General features: G+C 41.5%; 1 protein-coding gene across 1 annotated transcript; it reads left to right on the forward strand.

Annotated features, from left to right (window-relative positions):
* Positions 1–371: 371 nt before the first annotated feature.
* On the forward strand, positions 372–14700 carry LOC129188222 (oocyte zinc finger protein XlCOF22-like). The gene is made up of 2 exons (XM_054788434.1): positions 372–428; positions 12909–14700. Exon 2 carries the CDS (start codon positions 12940–12942, stop codon positions 14380–14382), a length of 1443 nt encoding a protein of 480 aa, XP_054644409.1. The 5' UTR covers positions 372–428; positions 12909–12939; the 3' UTR covers positions 14383–14700.
* The last annotated feature ends 1966 nt before the right edge of the window (positions 14701–16666 follow it).

The raw sequence follows: 16666 nt of genomic DNA on the forward strand, positions 1-16666 counted from the left end.
TTAAGGAAGTTAAGGAAAGTTAAGGAAAAGGATTACTAAGATAGGAAGGGAATGGAGCATTGAGGGTATTTTAGGAACAGGTGGGGAGGGGGTAAGAGATATACAGAGGGCAGTGATAGAATATTTGAAAGACACAGGATTATATAATAGAATATAGATAATTATTAGAATATTTTATTATAGTATTATTATTAAGATTCTTTTTAGTAGTAGTAGTATAAGTAGTATCCACATTATCTGAGGTAGTATAAAGTAAGATACTGTATATGGCCCATGTTACATACTCCGTTACAGTAGGTGGCGGTATGCACCTTTTAAAGTCATGGTTGCAACCTGCCATTAAACTAGAAGAAGAAGAATTGCCACCTACCAATTCAAACCGTCTACAGAAGGACAACTTTTGACAAAGTTGGAGACTGGACTTTAAGGTAAGAATGAAGTTAATGTAAACTGTATCGATACTGTGTTGCTCAATAATAAAGGGTGCGCATCGATGCTTTGACACATCTGACACATCAATTTCGTAGCCCTGGAGAGCTTCTTTTATTTAAAAAAGGAGGTTCGTAATGGGGGAAGGGGTGCTTTTCTTTAGATAGATGGAGAACATGAAAATGTATTCACGACACAAAATATAGCTTTGCATGTACTACATAGACATGCTAGCGGCTAACAATAGGACATTCATTTAGAACAGCACCGTATTTAAACAATTCAAAGAGTGCAAAAGATTATTGTATTTATATTACCTCGTTGGCTACATGCGCTAGAGAGGAGTACAATACGGTCTTTTGAGAGTTACAACAGCAACTTGTGAAGGCGACTTCTTGCTTGGTGTTGGTGCGCACCAATCATGAAGGTCTTCCTGAAACACACACTAGTGATGATTGGTTCCACGTTAGAATCGATCTACATATCAGTGTAAACAAGCCCTACAAATACAGTAATATTGTAAATCTTAACATTTATCGATTTAACACACACTAACTTAACATAATTAACTTAAGTGTAAGAATGGATTCAAAGCTGGCTCTTATGGCAACCAAACAGGCTAAATGACAAGAGGATTCATTCTGTACATCTGTCTCTGTACGTCTGGGCGTTGATAGAGATGAAATTCTACACAAAAGAGGTCTCTAGGAACGCTCTGTTAAATGCATTTCACCTCCCCCCACGTGTTTGTTAAGAAGGAATAAGACTTAAACACCAGTAAAGGGTGAACAAAATGAATTATAAATATGTAAGACAGAATAGGATCATATTACAAGACTCTCGGCTAAAAAAATGTATGTGCTGATGGTCTCCTGACCAGAAGAAGAGAGATTTTTGCGGCCCGCACGTTGAAGCTCCCAGCTTTTTATAGGGTTTCTCCAGATGACTGACGTATGCTCTCGTGCCAAGATACATTATCTGAAAGATTCCTTGTGAGTGCGTGTGTGGCACAATAGTTGTTGAGTCACTTATGCTGTTGACAGCTGAAATCTGAAGTCCTCATGTTAGCGGTGTTTCTTTTTTTTTTTTTTTTACACAGATAGGACAAGCAAGCGGCACACTACCGTATTTTCACGACCGTAAGGCGCACTTAAAAGTCTTAAATTTTGTCCAAAATGGCCGGGGCGCCTTATGTGTGTACCGAGTTCCAAAATCTGTAAGTGTTGCTGTGTGATAATGAGCGCTCCGCTCGACTGACTGGGAGCATCTCCTCCCGACATGCTACTTATATAGAGGAAAGGCAGACGTGGCTGATGACACTAAAGGCATGCCCCAGTAGTTATATAAGTATATTTTATGAAACGGCATCTATCCATCAGGGCAAGGACTACCGTGGCGCAGCAGCATCCAGCAGATTACAAGGAAAAGCTGGCCATCTTCCGCTCCTACTGCAGTAAAAACATTGCAGACAAACACATCCAGCCCAACCACATCACCAACATGGACGACGTGCCGCTCACTTTCAACATCCCGGTGAACCACACTGTAGAGAAGAAGGGGACCAGCACGCTAGGGACACACAAACGGGGCACGAGAAGTCGGCTTTTACTGTTGTGCTTGGTTGCCATGGTAACAGACAGAAACTGCTACCAGTGGTGTTTTTTAAGAGGAAGACGCTGCCTAAAGAAAAGTTTCCAGCCGGGCCAATCAAAGCGGCTGGAAGGACAAGGAGAGAATGGCTGAGTGACTGACGTGTACGGAAAGAGACCGGGTGTTTTTTTTTCCAATGCGTCACCACAGCCGCTGTGGAAAACCAAGTGCAGCAAATTAATTTGGAGCTTGACATCATTCCGGGAGGCTTGACGAAGGAACTCCAACCGCTGGACATCGGTGTAAATAGGGCGTTTAAAGTGAAGTTGCGAGCGGCATGGGAGCGATAGATGACAGCTAGCGAACACAGCTTCACTAAGACTGGGAGGCAGCGCCGTATGAGTTACGCCACAATTTTGTGAATGGATTGTGGATGCTTTGGCTAACGTGTCTGATGCACTGTTGTTCGAGCTTTTGTAAAAGCCAGCATAATTTCTGAGGCGCCGCACGGGAACAAGACTGACTCTGACAATGACGAGAGGGAACCTGGTGTGTTTGATGGAGAACTTGCCCCGCTGTTCATTTGGGATACAGAAGATGAGGACTTTGATGGATTTGTGGATGAGGATTGATCAAAAATAAAGTGAGTACATTGTTAAATACTTCAATAAAGTACAACCGAACTCAGTTTTGCTCCTGCTGGCTTTTTAAAAACATACAATTGCATGCATGCTAGCGTATTGTAGCGTCGCTGGGAGCACTTTTGTTCTGCAAAAATAGCGGTAGTGTCTTGTCTGTTTTTGCGTTGCTGTGTGGTGTTTTTAGTTGTGCACCATGACTGAGACCGTTGTGTTCAGTGATGACTATCCTGATTTCCAATGGGTTTGATAAACTGAATGAGAGTTCTGTTCTTAATCTGTCTAAAGAAATAAAGCACTGTCGCTTCCTCACTGACTTCTGAGCGACACGGTATGTTTTAGTGTGCATACCTGCGCCCAATAATACAGCCTTGTATAGGTGTTAAATATAGAAATAGCACCTGTAACTAAGACTGCGCCCTTTAATACGGTGCGCCATATGGTCGTGAAAATACAGTACATCCTAATATGGCCTAGTCACAACCAGTACTTCCTTCGTTTACTGGGGCGGTCTGCAGCTGAGTGTGAAGTGTCTGGGATGAGACTCAGCACCTCCAAATCCGAGGCCATGGTTCTCAGTCAGAATAGGGTGGATTGCACCCTCCGGGTTGGGGATGAGGTCCTGCTCCAGGTGGAGGAGTTCAAGTATCTCGGGGTCTTGTTCACGAGTGAGGCATGAGGTCAATAGGCGGATTGTAATGCGGTCGCTGTACCGGACCGTCATGGTGAAGAGAGAGCTGATCCTCAATTTAGCGGTTGATCTATATTCCCACCCTCACCTATGGTCATGAGCTTTGGGTCATGACCGAAAGAATTAAATGAGTTTCTTCCGTAGGGTGGCTGGACTCACCCTAAGACAGGTGTCAGCAACCTTTACTATCAAAATAGCCATTTTGCTCCCTTGCTCACTCAACAAAAATTGTCTGGAGCCACAAAACATCAGTTTAAAACAACATCTTTTGGACTTTTAAGTTTGAATCTTTGTTAATCTTACCTGTTATAACAACATAATACAACACATAGATGTGCAGTGTGCATGTGTATCAGCTGCCAACTCGTAGGGTTATGATAGTATCATCTTGGTTAAACCTGACTACCTGACGCCTCAAGAAATCTACAGCACAGTGACTTGACTGTCTGACTGTCTGTTTCTTTTAGCCCACTGGCTCTGGAGCCGCGGGTTGGGACCCCCTGGCCTAATGGTAAGGCCGCCCCTGTGGAATTCTCTTGGGCCAAGATCAACAAATTCCTTTCTCTTGTGTACCATGTATGCTTGGTCCATGGTGCGATAAGGGGTTAGGAGCCGTGACAATGTTGTAAATAAATCAATCAATAAAGTTTTTAGCTTACAATAGATAGATAGAGGGCCGCATGGTGGTCTAGTGGTTAGCACGTTGGCCAACACAGTAACAGCTTGGAGATCGGGAAGACCTGGGTTCGATTCTCCCCTGGGCATTTCTGTGTGGAGTTTGCATGTTCTCCCCGTGTGCGCGTGGGTTTTCTCCGGGTACTCCGGCTTCCTCCCACATTCCAAAAACATGCAGGTGAGGTTAATTGGCGACTCTAAATTGTCCATAGGTATGAATGTGAGTGTGAGTGGTTGTTTGTCTATATGTGCCCTGCGATTGGCTGGCGACCAGTCCAGGGTGTACCCCGCCTGTCGCCCGAAGTCAGCTGGGATAGGCTCCAGCATGCCCCCGCGACCCTAATGAGGAAGAAGCGGTATAGAAAATGGATGGATGGATAGATAGAAAGATACTTTACTCATCTCCAACACAGTTTCACAACAATGCTGCCAACAATAGTTGTTTACTGTAACTCACCGTCCTTTCCACTGGGTATGATATTTATATATCAGTGTCTTTTTAAAAATCCAACCTCTGTTGGTCATCTTGAACAACATCATTGTATTTATTCAGAAATGATCGAGCAGAACATGTTATGAGGGGTGTACATATTGGGGGTATACAGTGAAAGCGGCTCAACCAACCCAGGCTCTGTGCTCAAGATGGAACTCGACAAAACCTAACATCCGCAATCAGACTTAATTGGTCCTGCGACGGTGGTTATCAACTTACTTTGTCAAGTCCGGTTTTCAGCTTTGTGGTAAGTGCGCGATCAGATGAAAGGGGGCTTTTGGTGTTTGATTTGACTTCCGCTGAAAATTGAAGCGATGCGATGCCAGCCAATGCACTTTGCAAAAAAGGAGTATGTCATTATTATGGAGCGTTATGGGAAGTTCCCAAAAGATTTTGACTGCTAAAAGCAACACAGTCACTGCCAATTGAGCAAGGGAGGACTGCTGGCATGCCAGCAGGCAGAGTGTGAATGTGCAAGTTAATACTGATTATTATAAAAACTATACCCTACTAGTCTTTTCACTTATCCTTTAAAAAAAAAGGAAATACACTGGAGCAATAACTTTTGTTTTTGATGTCAAGAAATATTTTAATCTGCTGTATCTCATAGTGACTACTAGATGGCAGTGTTTTGCGTGTGACTTATTTTGTGGCGACTTTTTAATTTGCTTTCTTTTTTATCTTAAAACAAGTATTTTAATGCAGTTGATTGATGCCAATATTATTAAATATTGTAAGATAAGAACACTAACAGGCTCAGTACTCACGCAAGCACTCATGACATTTACATCTGCTAACATTAATATTTCATATTACATTTTATTTAGTTTATTATATCTAGCGTATTCCCTAGGCTGAAAATCTATCTCACTTATGGATGGATAATATCATCAGGGAACGCTCTTTTTTTTTTTTTTTTTTTCCATGTCCCCATGGGAACTTCATAGGTTCTCAATAAACGGTGACGCCATCTCCGAATTAGTTAAACAGTGAAACAGTGGCACTTCCTTTGATGATTTTAAGATGAAAGCCTGGACATAACCTAGTCCCGACCAGACTATGAGTTTAGCCTAAGTTACCATGGCGATACAGCTGCTTTAAAAGAGAGCTACCTTCGCTGAACATGCAAGTCCAGCTTTCAACTCAACACAGCTCACTAACCCACGAAACTCGCTTTGCAGAATACCCCCATTTTTTCAAATTGCCTGACTGTGTCTGCTGCATAAAATGTCCCCCACCTGTCCCCATTCTCAGGTGATGTACTAATATCATATGTCCTTTATTCTGTACACTGTTGGGGATGAAATTCTCCACAACCTACTAAAGGTCAAAGGACCACTTTGGAAAATTAATTAAGCCATTTTCACCTTAAGACTCCCACACCAGATTAAGGTTAAGAATTGTATTGAAAAATAAGTCAGACAGAATCATTTTGCAGCAACGAAGCTCTGAACTGTCTCTCCTCCTATGGACACCTGCCACCTCCTCTCCGAAGGAAGAGAGACAGGTCCCGATCAATGGTTCCCTCTGCCATTTTAAATAGTTCTACTCAGGCCATTGGCGCCAGTCTTTCCAAAGATAACTTTCTCCCGGATTCTTCAGCGGAGTTGTGTGACGCCAGCAGGTGATATTCACTGAGTTGTTGACACTTATCTAGCACAAACATGACATACTTTTCCCCAGTCTGTCTCAAGGCTCAAGTTAGCCTCTGTCTGTGCCCTTGTTGCTGATCGTGGCTTGCCTTCACTATGTGTGAGCACTCACTTTTTTCTGCTTAAGCTTTGACACACTGACAGTTGTTCATCTACTCAGCTAATTATTTAATAAAACATTATTTCTATAAACTACTTGTAATAATTCACTAAGTTATTAGATTAATTAATTAAACAGTTATAGCTGTACTGTATTTATTTTAAGGCATTCAATTAAAATTCAGTCAAACTTCAATGCAGTTATTCTTAAATCTACTTATATATGTTTAATAAAATCACTCAGTAAATCAGTTTTTAGCCTACAACATATTTGTGATCATGCATGACAAAACTTGTGAATTACGACTAGTTTCATTAATCACAGATAAAGTTATAGGAGATACATATTATTTCAGCCTGTAAACTATACCTAATGGAAACTGTAACACCCCCCCCCCCCCCCCCCCCCCCAATAATTCTCAATTTTATTACTAACATCATGTGGATTATTCTGTACGTATTTGTGATCCTGTATGACAAAACTTGTGATTTAGGAGTAGTTACATAAATCACAGATAAAGTTATAAGGGCTACAGTAACAACAGCAACAATAAGCAGTCCTACGCATCAGCTAACAAACAAGCACGACAGACAAATTCCTTTTCTGCTGGTGGGCATTGAATACACATTTCATCAAACTACTACCAGCAAACATCACACGGAATCTGAAAGACATATAATCTAGGTTTTTAAAAAAAAAGATGTCTTTCAGGAAGCTGTACATTGTTAGTGTTGGAATCAATTCAACAAATATTATTTCAAGTCTAGCGAAAGAAATAAAAGAATAATCCTATAGGTACAACAGTATTCCATTCCAGATTTAGAAATCTCTTTTGTTACTGAATTGCTTAAGTTACCCTATTTACATCCGACTCATGTTCTTGTTTTCCAAAGAAGTGACATTGGTCTGTCAGGTCATGTGTTAAAGAGGACAGAAAAAAATAACAGGGTGTGTGATATTGCCATCCATCAAAATGTTCATAATATTTACGGAACGTGAGTATTTACTGAAACTGTAACACTTGCTTCCGCACATACTGTACAGCAACAACAAACTTTTATTCACACCCAAACTCAGGCAACTGTGGCAGGCCAAGGAGGAGGCCTACAGAAGTGGGGACTGGATCCTGTACAGGCAGACCAGAAACTCCCTGACAAAGATCAAGGTAGCTAAGAGGAGCGACACTGAGAAGATAAAAACACAGCTTCCCTGCCAACAACCCAGTGTTGGTTTGGAGAGGCCTACAGGACATCACCAACTACAGGAGACCATCACCCACCCTGTGGAAAACCCCCGACTTGCTGATAACCTTAAGACCTTCTGCACCGGGTTTGAAAGGAGCTCTTTCACACCTCTCACCTGCACCTGGCCTGGTCTCATCCGGGAAGGTGAGAAGTCTGCATACAGACGGGAGGTGGACCAGCTGTTCCTTTGGTGTTGTCAGAACCACCTAGAGCTTGAACCCACTCAAGACTGTGGAGATGACAATGGACTTCATGAGAAACCCCCTTGCACTTCCCCCATCACTATCCTCAACAGCACAGTGTCTATGTCTAAAAAGACTGTCGAAGAAAACTGTTTAAGTGTGTCAAAGGTTAAATTCTGACAGCTCACACACAGTGCAAGCCAGCTGGGATCAACAACCAGGTAAGGGTACAGGCAGAAGCTAACTTGAGCCTTGAGATAGTTGGGGAAAAATACTTGCTATCGGGCCGGCTATCATCTGCTGGCGTCACACAAGCTTCGTCAAGGAATCCAGGAGAAAGTTATCTTTTGGTAAAACGGCAGATGGGACTATCGATCGGGACTCTTATTCAGCCATAGGAGCAGCGAACCGGTGCATGAGACGGGGTCCAAGCCTTCGTAGACTGTTAATATATTCTGTCTGACTTATTTTTCAATACATTTTGTAAATCTAATCTGGTGTGTGAGTCTTCTGTCCTTCTCATAACTGGAGATTAACGAACACGTAAGGGGGAGATGAAATTGGCTTGCTGTATTTTCCGCACCATAAGGCGCACAAGATTATAAAGCGCAGTCTCAATTACGGGGTCTATTTCTGTACTTAAACCATACATGAGGAGCACCATATTATAGGGTGCATATGCTAAAGCATACGGTTTTACAAAAAACAGCGTTTAGTTTAACTTTATTCTACTATTTAAAAATACAATCAGCATATATTTTTTTAATCAATCTTCTCCCACAAATCCATCAATGTCCTCATCTCTGTATCTGAATTGAACAACTGGGCATTTTCGCCATCAAACATGCCGTTATTGGAGCCAGTCTTGTTGTCAAGTGGCTGTTCAATAATGATGCCGACTTTTGCGAAAGCCCAGACAACAGTTAAAGCAGATACATAAGCCCAAGCATCCACAATCCATTCACATATGGTGGCGCAACTCGCACGGCCCAGCCTCCCAGTGTTAGTAAAGGTGTGTCACTCACGCCCACGCTGCTCACAACTTCACTCTGAGCTCCCTGTTTACACAAATGTCCAGCGGTTGCAGTTCTTTTGTTAATCCTCCCGGAATGATGGCAAGCTCCGAATTAATTTGCTTCACTTGCTTCATGTGCTTCACTTCAATCAAATGTTGTTTTGCAGCATACCAGTAGTATACCTATCAGAGGTGTGGCGGAGGTAAGCATACTGTACGTATTACATCCCTTTGTCAGGGGGAAATGGTCCGACAGTCAAGCGCTTGCCAAAGTCGCACAACAACATTTTTACAGATTTCGGAACTCAGTGCACACAAGGCGCACTGGATTATAAGGCGCACCGTCGTTTTTTGAGAAAATCAAAGGCTTTCAAATTTCATCTCCAACATGCTAAATTGATCTTATCTTGCACATTCCATGGTGTGTGTGCGTGGGCGTGTGTGTGTGGCAGCAACAGCTGAGAACCATGTCTCCTGCTGACGTTGTAGTCTTCCGTCAGCAACTTTTCCGAACAAAATAGAACAGGCACATACAGAGACGTGTGTTCATGTCTCACATAGGGACTGTAGATGATGGGCAAAATTCCCAAAAAGTGCAGTTTTTCCTATAACTTGTGAATGTATGAACCCCTGTAAATCCTGCATGGAAGTAAGAAGTGAAGTGGGACACTGTGTATATTTGCATATATCTTAATTTCACTTTAAAATGCTGTATAATAGTCTCAGTTAATGGTGGACTTGTGGATTAACAGTTGCATCTATCTTTGTTGATCTCACAGAGATGCAACTTACACTGTCACGTTGTTGAGGACTTTCACCAGCCTGAAATTGAAAAGGCCGAGAAGATCGTAGAGGACGCTTTATCAACTCAACTCCAGTAGATTTTCTTGTTATCTTGGTTTTGGAGAACAAAGATTTCCTTAGCTTTTGTAGCTTTGGTGTACCAGTTCCCCTTCCCAGTTTGGTCTTTCAGGATAGTCTGATCAAGGCTTTCTTGACCCTTGATATTAGATACATCAAGAACCTTGTATTCTTGAGCTAGTTCTTGAGAGGTCATCAGCATGGTTGTCTTCAAGAACCTCATAGGGTATGTGTGTTTGAAGTGTGTGTGTTTTTAGGCAAATCTGGGTGTATTCTGCACACTATTTTCCTTAACAGATTCTCTCACAAGACAAGGCATTTCCCGACGGTCTTCACTCGCCGCAAAGCTAGGAAGCCTTCACCATGTCCAATTAGTAGTTTGACTTCCTTGGGTCTCAGTTCTTCTGGTCAAACGTCGGGGAAGAATTTGACCAAGTCTTCGGCTTCAATAGTGTTTTGAACTTTGGTAATTTCGTCAAGGCTGTAGCATCGCAGTGCGTACATTCTTGTCCTCTGGACATCTTGATTCGCATTTGTGGGTTATATCGTTTGTATCTGACCCAAGACCGACAAGTCTCCCCAGTTTTTCTCACTTGTTTGTAGTTACCTCTAACAGCATCAAAAGGACTGTCTGAGTGGTGGTGCCTGACCTGTTTGTGAAGGCCTTCTTGATTTCTTTGTCAACCTCGAGTGACGCAAACTTTCCGATCACGCCGATCTCTCGGGCGGCAAGTTTGACCATTTCTCTTTTCTCTTCTCACTGTCTTTTGTTCTTTCTTGGACCTTTTCTACTTTTCTTGGGTTTTCTTCCTTTACAGGTTGCAGTCCTTGCAGTTCTCTCAGGATGTCAACAACAATGTTTGTTTTGTTACCATACTTGTCTCCCAAATCTCTGAGTATCTCTTCACCAGTCCTGTAAGATGTCAGTCTTAACTCTTTATTATCCATTCGTCTATACTGTCTATCAAGTGAGCCTTCAAAACTTGCACTGATCCACGACGATTTTCCTGTCTTTGAAGAGATTCCCAATCTTTCTTCCATCTGTTGTACTCCCTGCTGCAACCACTGAAGACATGTAGGCGAGTTGTTTTATTTTTTATGGCCTGAATTTGAGTAGGTTGCAGTAGCACTGGTCTTTACTTTGCCTCCGGTGCGTAAAACAGGGATACCCTCAATTGTAGTTTGTTGCTGACTTCTTGGAGGGTTCTGGCCCTTGCTTTTGGTACTTTCAAGTCCACTTTGGGTACCCACATTTCCCACTTGATGATGGCCTGCAATGCTTCCGCAACCTGTCTCTTAACCACAATCACTTGCTCTTTAAAGCCCTCTAAACTAGGGGTCGCCAACGTTTTTCCTTGTGAGAGCTACTTTTACAAAATGAAAATGGCCAAGAGCTACTCATTTTTGTAACATTTTCAGAGCTTACTTTAAACCCAAACAAAGCGAATATGCTTGTTTTACCAGAACATTAACAAAATGCTGGCGTCCACAACTCACATTTTGTATTTCAGAATGCATTTCTTTCTACTGTTCTTTCATTATTAACTGAAAACCTGAATGAAAAGCAGGCTTGCGGGCACCTCATGTGGTCGTGAGGGGCTACCTGGTGCCCGCGGGCACCACGTTGGTGACCCCTGCTCTAGACTAATGTTGTTTGGGGATAGCCGTTGAACGATGTCGCTGCCATCTTCAGCCTTTTTGATTACAGGTAAAAGGCTGTCATCCATAAATCTTTCCATGAGGAGTGTCTGGACTTACCTCTCAGTTTCAGTGTAATTATCTTTTGCTTCCATTTCTTTTACACTTGTCCTCATAGAGTTTGATAATCTCCATTCAGATAACGTTTTGCGTCATCTTGTCTGCGCCTGTGTGAATATGGTTAAGTCTCCTTGTGAAGGAGCCTTAGCAAAAGCCCACTGCTTCTTGAGCCCCTTTAGGTCTGAAGATTGAACTGAAAAGGCTGAGAAGATTGCAGAGGACGCTTTATCAACTCACCTTCAGTAGACTTTCTTTAGTTTTATTTCACACCTCAACTATTTACAGGAGCATAGGTTAGGTTGATTCGAAGGTTACCTTCGAATCAACCTAACCTAACCTTCGGAACTACATATATCACAGATAAAGTTATAAGGGCTACAGTAACAACAGAAACTCAAAGATTTCATGAGATTTCGAGTGCTCAGAAGCTTTTTAAGTTAATCTTAAAAGACATCACAGCGGGAGGTTATAGCACAGATACATATAAAGAAATAATGGCTCTCAAAAATAGTGCATTTCATTAATTACGTTACTTTTTTTGCCTAATTAACGCGTACACAACATGGCAAGCCATGCCTGTTATGACAGCAGACGGAGGCAAGTGTAGCGTCCCCTCAGAGTCACACGTAGTCTGACACTCTTTTATAACAGTGCAGTGCAATTCCAACACCATATACAGTCATGTGAAAATTAGGACACCCTATGGAAGCCTGTGTGTTTTCTAACATATTTGGTCATATGGATATTTAATATCAATTTTAACTATCTTGAGAGATTCAAGTAATAGAACTAAACAAATAAAACTGAAAAAAATATTTTTTATAACTTTCTGTAAAATGTAATTTTAAATAAATGCAATTTTTGTTGAGGAATAAATTAGGACACCCCCCACATTCAATCCTACTTAAAATGGCTAAAATCACAATGTGCACAATGTGTGTCAATACTGTAATGCCGCTTGTTGTGGGGAAGGAGAGACTCACGTCGCCAATGCACTTTAATGGCTTTACAGTATTAACAGCGGAGAACACTGCAGGACTTTACATCCACGCCAACATAAAACACACTTCCCAACTCTCTCGAAACTCACAGCTACACTGAGCCTAGCTCTCCTGCTCGGGACGCCCACCGTCACTTCCCGTCACTTCCTGATGAACTAAAGCTGTAATGACACTTTGCCATATAAAAAGTAAAATATTAAAAACAAGCGTAAGACATTACTAGCACAGCTCTGTTCTGTGGGTCGTGGATAATAACAAGCCTAGTAGTGCTGTACAACTTTTATCCGCAGTCCCACAGTGCCCTCTACTGGTCAAAATTATTGTTATTTTTTTTTCCTTTTTTTTCTTTTTTTTCCTCTACTGGTCAACATTCAAACTGGACGCCAACCTGTCTATAGAGGCCACCTGTCTATAGCGGCCACTTTTGCAGACTCCCTCTAGTGGCCGCTATAGACAAAGTTTGACTGTATTAGTAAAAATGGGCATTTTTCAGATATAGTTGCAAATGGTGATCATTATTATTCACAGTGCACACTAAGCTTCCACAATAATACAATAATTTCTGTTTGTGTCCTGCAGACATCCAGCAGCTGATTGGTCGTCAAGAAGAATGTTGCCCTCAGCCACAGGGGAGGAAGAGGAAGAACTCTCAATCACTCAGGAGGGAGAGCATCTTCGAGGGCCAGAGGAGGCTTATATCACCAGGTTGACTGGTGTCTCTGCAGTAACTGAAAACCATGAAGACAAACCATCTGAGTCCTCACAGCTTCACTATAGTCCTAGTGAGGAGGTGAGAGAGGCGGAGCCACAACCCCTCTATGATAAAGTGGAAGACAAGGAGCCAAACCCCTCCTCTGTAAAAGAGGAAGAGGAGGAGCCACAGCCAGGTGGGCTGTCGTTCCTCCTCCTTAATGTGGGTGACATTAAAGAGGAAGAGGTAGAGCCACAGCCCCACTATGTTAAAGAGGAAGAGGAAGAACTCTCGATCACTCAGGAGGGAGAGCATCTTCTCGGGCCAGAAGAGGCTAATCTCGCCAGGTTGCCACTGACTGGTGTCTCTGTGGTGAACGAAGACCATAAAGACAAAACACCTGAGTCCTCACAGCTTCATCATAGTCCAAGTGAGGAGATGAGAGAGGTGGAGCCTTCATGCAGCAGCTCACTGCAACACATGACAACAGAAGCTGATGGAGACCACTGTGGAGGATCACAAGCAGACAACCTCTTAGCTCCACTGTCAGATAGTGACGACACAACGTCACACTCTCCTGAAGATGAAGACAGCGACTACAACCAAGAATCTTTGAGCAACGATACAGACTGTGAAGGTGATATGACGACTCACACTGGCAACAAACACTCTGAAAGCGCTAAAAAGAAGACAGGTAAACATTTTAACTGCTCAGTTTGTGATAAAAGATTTTCTTGTAACAGTAAATTGACTCGACACATGAGAACACACACCGGAGAAAAACCTTTTATTTGCTCAGACTGTGGTAAACGCTTCACTCAAAAGACAAATATGAAATCACACATGATAACACACAAAGAAGAAAAACCTTTTATTTGCTCAGGCTGTGGTAAACATTTTGCTCGAAAGACAAACATGCAATTACACTTGAGAACACACACAGGAGAAAAACCATTTACTTGCTCAGATTGCGGTACAAGCTTCACTCGAAAGTCAGACATGCAGTTACACATGAGAACACACACAGGAGAAAAACCTTTTAGTTGCTCAGAATGTGGTAGATGCTTCACTCGAAAGTCAGACATGCAATTACACATGAGAACACACACAGGAGAAAAACCTTTTAGTTGTTCAGACTGTGGAAAACATTTCACTCAAAAGACAACCATGCAATCACACATGAGAACGCACACAGGAGAAAAACCCTTTAGTTGCTCAGACTGTGGTAAACGCTTCACTCACAAGACAACCATGCAATCACACATGAGAACACACACAGGAGAAAAACCTTTTAGTTGCTCAAATTGTGGCGCCACATTTTCTTGGAAGTCCTCTTTGAAAAAACACATGCAGAGTCACTGATGGTCTACTGTTTGCCTCGCCTGACTTCCATGCAGGCGCTGTGTTGTCACTGTGTTGTAGTATTCTTTGCACGTGTCTTTGTTCAGTAAATCCATCTTGTTTTTATTAATGTGCAAAAGAAAGACGTGGTGACTGTAGTGGTTTCATTTGTAGTTAAAGGTGCTTTATTTGACTGTATGCTGTCATCACTAAATGCTGTAACTGATAAAATCACTTCCTGTTGGATTACTTCCAGATTTGATCTGGAAAGTAGTGATTTGATTCCTTTGAAGGATTTGTGTGAGAGCAAAATAGTAGTTTTTGCTATTTTTTTTTATTTTCCAGTGTATTGATTTTGCTCAAACATTTGTATGTAATAAAATGAGTCATTATATTAATTTAATGATATTGTATTGTTATATTGATGACATTTTCACAAATAAGTGTATTGATGAAAATATTTTGTTTTCCAAAACAAATTGGCAGGTATTTTATTCTGATTATAATCATGATAAAGAGATTACAGAAAAATTGGCAAAAATTATCACATTTTATTGAAGATTCGATTTAAAGGAGCTTTTATAAAAATCTATATACACCTCAGATTAAACCATCTCTCCCAGATATCGAAACATTTCTCAACACCATACAATTACCAAAATTAAATGACGAACAGGTGACAAACTTAAATGTACCCATTTCATGAATAGTAGTACTTTATTAATCCCATAGCAGGGAAATTCACCTGTTACAGCAGCAAGCAAGATACACAAGTAAAGAATGCATAGTGACATAGTGAATACAAAATGGTTCAGGTGTTGTAGAGCCTGATAGCGGTCGGTATGAAGGACCTGCGGAACCTCTCCTTCTTACACCGTGGGTGTAACAGTCTGCTGCTGAAGGAGCTGCCCAGGGAAACAACAGAATAGAACTCCATAACGCTCTACACCGGTTGCCGAATAACAAAGCACCAGGACCTGACGGTTTCCCTGCCGAGTTTTATAAAACATTCTGGTCATTACTAGCCCCAATATGTCTTAGAATGGTTTTGGAAATCAAAGACAGTTCATGCTTGCCTCCAAACATGAACTCAGCTACAATCAGTCTCCTGCTGAAACCGGATAAGGACCCAACACTACCTTCCAGTTATCGTCCAATTTCACTGATTAATGCAGATCTTAAAATAATATGCAAAGCGTTAGCTATAAGGCTGGAAAAAGTTACCCCTCATATAATACACCCTGATCAATCAGGATTTATCAAGGGGAGAAACTCAACTAGCAACGTACGCCGTCTAATCAATCTGATTGATTACTCTATCATCCATTATTTAGAAACCACAATTGTCTCATTAGATGCTGAAAAAGCATTTGACAGAGTAAACTGGAAATTTCTTGCAACACTACAAAAATTTGGCTTTGGAGATTCATTTAGAACATGGATTAAAATACTATATAACACCCCGAAGGCCTCTGTTCGGACCAACAATCACATCTCTCCAGAATTTACTTTACAAAGAGGTACTAGGCAAGGGTGTCCACGCTCTCCCTCACTATTTGCTATCTTTATCGAACCTCTTGCAGCTGCAATTCAACAACATATAAATATTAAAGGGATCCACACCACAAATGTTCATCATAAAATAAGCCTTTATGCTGATGATGTATTACTCTTCCTAGATAATTCACATTCTTCACTTCACGAATCTATCTTACTCATTAACAATTATAGCACCTTCTCAGATTACTCCATTAACTGGTCTAAATCCACAGTACTGCCCATTAACTTTGGTTTCCAGAGCAGCCCCTCTATACCACTGTGTTCAGGGAACATTAAGTATTTGGGTATTAACATTTCCTCCAACCTGTCAGACCTGATCCGCTTGAATTATACTCCACTATTGAAGTCAATAGAGGATGATCTTGCACGTTGGAGAACCTTGCCCATCTCACTTACAGGTGGAGTATCCACCGTGAAAATGATGATTTTACCAAAGGTTAATGATCTGTTTTCCATGATCCCCACCAAACCATCTATAATTTGGTTCAAGTCATTAGTTTTATATATAAATACATTTCTTTGGAAAAATAAGATAGCACGAATAAGTCTCAAAACGTTACAAAAATCTAAAGAATATGGGGCCTTAGAACTCCCAAACTTCTCCAACTACTTCCTTACAAACAGGTTACAGTACAGTATATCTTAAAATGGATCAAACCTAACCCATTGGATTATTTATGGCTCGACATCGAACAATCACTTAGCCATGAAATCCCAATTTGCAATCTGCCCTTCATTAGCCAAA

This window comes from Dunckerocampus dactyliophorus, chromosome 9 (assembly GCF_027744805.1).
Source record: "Dunckerocampus dactyliophorus isolate RoL2022-P2 chromosome 9, RoL_Ddac_1.1, whole genome shotgun sequence".
NCBI lineage: Eukaryota > Metazoa > Chordata > Actinopteri > Syngnathiformes > Syngnathidae > Dunckerocampus > Dunckerocampus dactyliophorus.

Bases quoted from the DNA above. Each gene is read 5' to 3' on its own strand.
- LOC129188222 (XM_054788434.1), top strand. From the start codon at position 12,940: ATGTTGCCCTCAGCCACAGGGGAGGAAGAGGAAGAACTCTCAATCACT.